Consider the following 6,839-nt stretch of genomic DNA (forward strand, 5'->3'; position numbering starts at 1 on the left):
TCTGAGAGATTTCTTTGTATCTAGTTTGTGTGCCCTTTGGGATCTCTGTTTATGTCATTGTCACAGTCTCTAAGGGAAGGTCTCCGAACCTGGGATCTGACTGATCCTTAGAACATCGCTCCCACCTCCAACCCCAAAACTCTGTCTAGAGCAGGCTCCCAGGAACAGCCTGGGTGGGAGGGGAGCTCTGTCTAGGACTCAGGGTGCTAGTTTTGGGGTGGGGGTGGGCTTGGGGGCCTCAGTCTGTGTCTAAGGGTCTCACAGGCAGAGGATCCCCAGCTTCGTCTGCAAGAGCCACTTTCTTACTTTGGCTCTGGCCGCCTGGGGCTCCCTGCGGCTGAGGCCAAGGCTGGGGTGTGGCCGTCTCCGCAGCAAGCAAGCAGGCTGGGCCTGAGTGGGCCGGGGCCCGGGGCCCTGCCTCCCTTTCAGGCCCCCACCCCGGGTTCTCCCGTTCATTGCCCACCCTGCCCCCCCCCCAGCCCTATCCCAGCGGGTCCCGGCTTCCTTACATGGTCACGGCTGGGCCTCCAGCTCCCGGACGTCCCCCCGCCCCCCGCCCCCACCGGACACGGCCCCCGCCCTGCTCGCCCCGCGCGCGGTCTGCCCGCGCCCCGTCATGGAGGACCTGGGTGAGTGGGGCCCGGGTCCCCTTGTCCCCAGTCCCTCCCCACCGCCTGGACCCGCTTCCCCATCCTGGGGCCCCCTCGCACTCCCGGCATCTCTCCATCCCTGCCTCCTGTCTTCTCGCTTCTGGTCTCTGCCGGCGCCTCCTTTCCGACTCCACGTCCCCCTTCCTGCCTCTCCCTTCCTGCCTTTGCCAGACTGGCTGCTCCCTCCCTTCTTCCCTCGCTCCACTCCTCCATCACTGTCTGCGGACGGATGGGCAGGGAGGCGCAGCGCCTGTCGGCGCCTGGGCTCAGGAGCTCTGGGAAGGGAGGAGTTAAAGGCACCTTGGGTCCAGGGACTGGGAAAGTAGACCGGAAGGGAGAATATGACATTAAGTTCTGGAGAAGAAAATGGGTTTGCCCTAGGGTTTTGGGAAGGAAAGGGTTAAGAGCCCTTAAGTATGGTAGGTGTCAGGTCCTTGGGGCAGAAAGTATAATAGATGAATGCCAAGATGCCAGGGAGAGGTTAAGTGTCCCACCAAGGCGCTCAGAGATGCAGAGTAAAGGGGCAGGGACTTCTAGATTCTGGAAGGTAATGAGTTCAAAGGATCCGGATCTGGGGATGGAGGGTGGGGGGCAGGGGAGGGGGGCAGCGGGTGTGTGTGTGTGTGTATCCATCTGTCTGTCGGTCGGTCTTGGGGCAGGAAGGAGCACCCAGGCATCTCATCCTCCCTGTCTGTTAGAACTGGGGCTGGAAGGCTGTGCCCTTCGTGGGAGAGAAAGGGTTCCAGCACCCTGCAGTAGGGGGTGCTGCTCAGCTGGGGTAACGCGCACTGGTACGGTGAAGAATAAGCCAGTCAGAAAGCAGGTCCCAGCAGACTCACCAATGAGGTGCATAGGGTGGAGCCCAGTGGCGTCTGGAGGTGGGCCAGGGCTGGGAGGGGTCTCTTTAGGTGTAGGATGTGTGGCAGAAAGAGCTTCCAATCAGAAAGCTGGTGTCAGGCATACAGCCAATTGAGCAATTTGGGGTGAAGCCAAATTTGGCTCCAGTAAAAAGCCGCTTTTGACTGCATTACGGAAGATTCGGAGAATAAAAGAATCAGGTAGCTGAATTTGTATATGAATCTCAGGATGAGCCATGTGGGATGTTCTGATCATAAATAGTCCTTGCTGCCCTTCCACGTCTCTGCCTTGGTCTGGCTTTGTGTTTCTTCTGATTCTTGACCTCTGCTCCTAATACTGGCTTCCATCCTCCTCAAACACTGCCCAATTAGAACACTTGTTCTCTGATCTCTTAAGGCCCTGTCTCTGCCTTAACCTTGACCTCCCAACCTCTCACCCTGACGGCCTCTCCCTGCAGATGCCCTGCTCTCTGACCTGGAGACCACAACCTCACACATGCCAAGGTCAGGGGCTCTAAAAGAGCGGCCCCCAGAGCCCCTCACGTCTCCTCTGACACAGGTGAGATCAGATGCTGGGGACTGGGGCAACCACTAGGGCCAGGTTTGGCAGGGGCAAAGGAAATCTAGGCCTGAGTGGGTACGGTACAGTACAGGCAAGTGCAGTACTGTACTTTACAGTACAGTAAAGTACAGGCCTATCATCCCACACACATGTCCTTCTCTGTAGATGGGGTCCGGGGAATCTTCAGGAGCCTCTGGGGACAAGGATCATCTGTACAGGTGAGGGGGCTGGGTACTGGGGGATGGGGGAGCCAGTTGAGACTCAGGCTTGTATTCCCCACCCCTGAACCCAGGCCCCCACCCTGTTTCCCAGCACGGTATGCAAGCCTCGGTCCCCGAAGCCTGCGGCCCCTGCAGCCCCTCCATTCTCCTCTTCCTGTGGTGTCTTGGGCACGGGTCTCTGTGAGCTAGACCGGTTGCTTCAGGAACTTAACGCTACTCAGTTCAACATCACAGGTACCAGGGTTACTGGGGCAGGGCTTGATGGGATGGGGGGCAGGGCAGGGCAGAGACTAAGTGGGTATAGACTTCCCAGAGTAGCAGCTAAAGGGATACAAGCCTTAACTGGGAAGGAGGCTAGAGCATGGCCCCATGTCCAGTGCCCTTCTATCCTCTCTGCAGATGAAATAATGTCTCAGTTCCCGTCTAGCAAGGAGACTGCAGGGGAGCAGAAGGAGGACCAATCTGAGGACAAGAAAAGGCCCAGCCCGTGAGTTTGGCATAGTTGGCAGGGCTGGGAGAGGGGTGATCAGTCCTGGATTGCCTGAGTTACAGGAGGATGCATTACTCTGAGGCTCTAAGCTGACACAAGTTGTGTTCTTCACAGCCCTCCCAGTCCATCCCCTGTTCTCCCAAAGCCTTCGGCCACCTCGGCCACCCTGGAGCTAGATAGGCTGATGGCCTCACTCTCTGACTTCCGTGTCCAGAATCATGTGAGTCACTCAGGGAGTGAGGGGTGGGCCAGTGTGGATTTGTGGCTCTCAATCCATTTTAGACCCTCCCACATCTGCTGCCTTGCTGACTCAACTCTCCTGTCCTCTCTGCTGCAGCTTCCGGCCTCTGGGCCAACCCAGCCACCGGTGCCAAGCTCCGTGAATGAGGGCTCCCCCTCCCCACCAGGGCCCACTGGCAAAGGCAGCCTAGACACCATGCTGGGGCTGCTTCAGTCTGACCTCAGCCGCCGAGGCGTTCCCACCCAAGCCAAGGGCCTCTGTGGCTCCTGCAATAAACCCATTGCTGGGCAAGTAAGTGGAGCCCTGCGAATAAGGGAGTAGAGACCCACAGACCCATCTTTACTGAGAGCCAGTGGGTATTATTGTTGTTCATATTTTACGGATGAGGGAACTGAAGCTCCAAGTCACACAGCAAGTAAGTGGCAGAGTAAGAATTCCAATCCAGTTCTTATTTATTCTGGTCCTACTGTGTGCCAGGCTCTACGCTAGCTCCTTTACAAACCCCCATCTCAATTAATCTCCACAAAAGCCTCATTGGCTCTACCCACCAGTCTGGTTCGGGAGCTCCGGTCCTTGGCTTATTGACTGAGCAGATGTTACTGGCAGCTGTGCCCAGTGGTTGACCTAGTTCCTCCTGCTAGATAAAGCGCCCTACCGCCATCCTAGAATTTCCAATCTCAGCAAAGCAGGGTGGCATTATGACTTTCGTGGGCCCTAAGCACTTTCAGCTTCATGGGCCCCTTCTTCCATTAATAAAATATATTAAAAATTGCATTTTATGACTGTGTTGGTATAAAGATGAATATATTAGTATTATATATGAAGTCATTCTCCTAGCTCATTTTTTCTTCTAATTTTAAGAGAAATTACCACATTTTTGTGGGTTCCTAAAGTATGCTGGGCCCTAGGCACTGTGCTGGAAGATGGGTTGAGTCTCCATCACTTACAGACTGAGTGACTTGAACGTTAGATTCTTCATCCTGATTGCTCAGAGATAAGATTCGAAAAGTGCTACGTAAACCTTGACTGACTCACTGGGCACATGGCAGCCCGAGGGCCACTCTGACCCAGGCCTCACCCCCCAACTCGCAGGTGGTGACGGCGCTTGGCCGTGCTTGGCACCCTGAGCACTTCGTTTGCGGTGGCTGTTCCACAGCCCTGGGAGGCAGCAGCTTCTTCGAGAAGGATGGAGCTCCCTTCTGTCCCGAGTGCTACTTCGAGCGCTTCTCCCCGCGATGTGGCCTCTGCAATCAACCCATCCGACACGTGAGCCCCGCCTCTGTCTCACCCAAGGCGCCTGTGGGATGGGCCTCATCCACTTACACTTCTCCCATCCCCACGCCCACCCCAGCCCCGTCCCTCGTTCTCGTCCACGGCCCTTTAAACTTCGCCCTCTCTCTTTGATTCCCAAGTTCCTGCTTAGGTCTCCCACACCTTACACTCGTACTTCAACCCACTCACCTAGGTTCAGGGCGGAAGAGGGAGGGGAGTAGAAATTGAGGGCCACACTGAGTGTTCCCTTTTATTCCCCGCAGAAGATGGTTACTGCCTTGGGCACCCACTGGCACCCGGAGCATTTCTGCTGCGTCAGTTGCGGGGAGCCCTTCGGAGATGAGGGTGAGAGCTTGACTCCCACCTTGAAAGCCGCGGGTCCGCTCGACATCCCGCCCTGCTCTCTTTGGGCCGGCGCACTACGACCTCCGAAGTCCTCGGGGCCGCGAATTTTCTCCTGCTCTCTCCTGGCCCCAACCTGTCCCACCTGTGTGTTCCCATCCCATCCGTTCCCGCTCTGCCCCCGCCCTCAGACCCCATGCCTCTCCGCCTACCGCCTCCCCTGGCCCCATAGCCTCAGATCTTGTGCGGCTCCTGGTGCCACCTCGCACCCTTTTCCTTCCTCCTACTCGGTTCCCGCTCCTAGGTTTCCACGAGAGGGAGGGCCGCCCCTACTGCCGCCGAGACTTCCTGCAGCTCTTCGCCCCGCGCTGCCAGGGCTGCCAAGGCCCCATTCTGGATAACTACATCTCGGCGCTCAGCGCACTCTGGCACCCAGACTGTTTTGTCTGCAGGGTGCGTGGCTGGGGGGCGGGGCCTGGGAGGGACCGGCCAGCGCGGGGCGGGACTAGGAGCCTGGGGCGGGGCGATTATTCAGAGCAGGGTCTTGGGGAGGCGAGGCTTCGCCTTTGAGGGCGGTGCGAGGGGCTGCGGGGGGGGGGGGGGGGGGGTCTTGGGACGGGGAGGGGGCGGGTTATTCAGCTCGTAAGGCAAGATATTTCGTCTGGAGATCGGCGCTGACCTATCCTTTCGCGGTTGCCCTTCCCCAGGAATGCTTCGCGCCCTTCTCGGGAGGCAGCTTTTTTGAGCACGAGGGCCGTCCGCTGTGCGAGAACCATTTCCACGCGCGGCGCGGGTCGCTGTGCGCCACGTGTGGCCTCCCGGTGACCGGCCGATGCGTGTCGGCCCTGGGCCGCCGCTTCCATCCGGACCACTTCACCTGCACCTTCTGCCTGCGCCCGCTCACCAAGGGCTCCTTCCAGGAGCGCGCAGGCAAGCCCTACTGCCAGCCCTGCTTCCTCAAGCTCTTCGGCTGACCGCCTGTCGGGCTCGCCCCTTTGGGAGAGCGCGGCCCCCAAAACCTCGCCCTTCCCGAAAAGACCGGGCTCTCCAGACCCCAAGGCCTTGCTTTTAGAGCTTGGGGCTCCCCCAGCCCAGCTCCGTGAGGCCCCACCCCCTGGAGGGACCGGCCCCGAAGGTACTGTACGTTCTCCATGGGCGAGTTCAGAAAAGGCCCCGCCGGTGCTAAGGCCACGCGCCCCACGAAGTGGGTCGTATACTGGCAAGCGATCCCGCGTGAGTCCTTCACTTTATTCCCAGCCTTGAGGGAGCCCCCCGACTGGAGGAGGGCCCTTGCAGTTCCCACGAATCCAAGGCCAGGCCAGAATGTCCCTCTCCCCGCCCCTCACTGCTCAGTGCACTTTTTTCTACCTACATAAACACACATTCCACGTCACACCGGTGCTGTGTCTCTGCGCGGGAGTCCCTCGCGTCGCGACGCCCCGCCCCTTGTACTGGCTCGGGCCGCGATGCTTTCTAGGCCACCGCCCTGTGGCGGGAGCCGGACCTTCAGACTCAGCCCTTGCAGGCTGTCCTTCACCTGTCAGATGCCCCTGAGGCTGGAAAAGCAGGCCACGTGCGCAGGATTGTACAGACGGTGACGAGCCTGGACGGGAGCTCAAGCAGGACCCACCAAACCTTCCCGTCCCCAATCCCCCATCCTTCAGTTTCTTATATCCTCGAAATAAGCACTTAATCTGTACCCCTCCCACTCCCTTCCACCCTGCCACCTTGGCTGGTTTCCAGATTTTTCCCCCTCCTTAAAAGACCCTCAGAGATGGGGCTCCATTCAAGTGCCAATTTATGCCCACCCTTTGGATCTGGGCATCAAATTACAGCTTCCCTCATACGGGTATTGACTCATAACAGCTCGGCTAGGCACAGGATGACACTTGGGGTGGTCAGGGCAGTGACTGAGGGAAGCGCTGGGGGCTGTAAGAGCCAGAAGGAGGCTTCTGACTCAGATTGGAAGTCAAGGAGGGCTTCCTGGAGGTGGTGACACCTTAGCCTAGCCCCAGCAGAGAAGGGTGGGGCCAGGGTTTCTTAAGTATGGAGAAGTTCAGGCTCCATCTGAATCCCCAAGCCCCAGAGGCCTTTCTAAGCCTGGTACCTTAGATTCTGAAGTTCCCTAGGGAGGGGGCCTGGACTCCTGGGTCCTAACTACAGGGACCTTTGAGGCTGGAAACAATCGATTCTCAGAGGCCCTT

The 6,839-nt window shown here is 58.4% G+C and overlaps 1 protein-coding gene across 3 annotated transcripts; it reads left to right on the plus strand.

Moving 5' to 3' along the window:
* Positions 1-528: 528 nt before the first annotated feature.
* TGFB1I1 (transforming growth factor beta 1 induced transcript 1) lies at positions 529-6,028 on the plus strand. 3 transcript variants are annotated; one of them, XM_068523765.1, is made up of 11 exons: positions 529-629; positions 1,966-2,066; positions 2,235-2,287; positions 2,382-2,524; positions 2,690-2,777; positions 2,895-3,000; positions 3,118-3,312; positions 4,114-4,287; positions 4,557-4,638; positions 4,940-5,088; positions 5,343-6,028. In XM_068523765.1, exons 1-11 carry the CDS (start codon positions 617-619, stop codon positions 5,607-5,609), a joined length of 1,371 nt encoding a protein of 456 aa, XP_068379866.1. In that variant the 5' UTR covers positions 529-616; the 3' UTR covers positions 5,610-6,028. The 3 variants fall into 3 exon arrangements, with proteins under 3 accessions (XP_068379866.1, XP_068379867.1, XP_068379868.1); XM_068523766.1 differs by having other exon boundaries at positions 537-629; positions 1,905-2,066; XM_068523767.1 differs by lacking the exon at positions 529-629 and adding an exon at positions 1,630-1,708.
* Positions 6,029-6,839: the final 811 nt, after the last annotated feature.

The sequence above is a fragment of the Eschrichtius robustus genome, chromosome 16 (genome assembly GCF_028021215.1).
Source record: "Eschrichtius robustus isolate mEscRob2 chromosome 16, mEscRob2.pri, whole genome shotgun sequence".
Classification (NCBI taxonomy): domain Eukaryota; kingdom Metazoa; phylum Chordata; class Mammalia; order Artiodactyla; family Eschrichtiidae; genus Eschrichtius; species Eschrichtius robustus.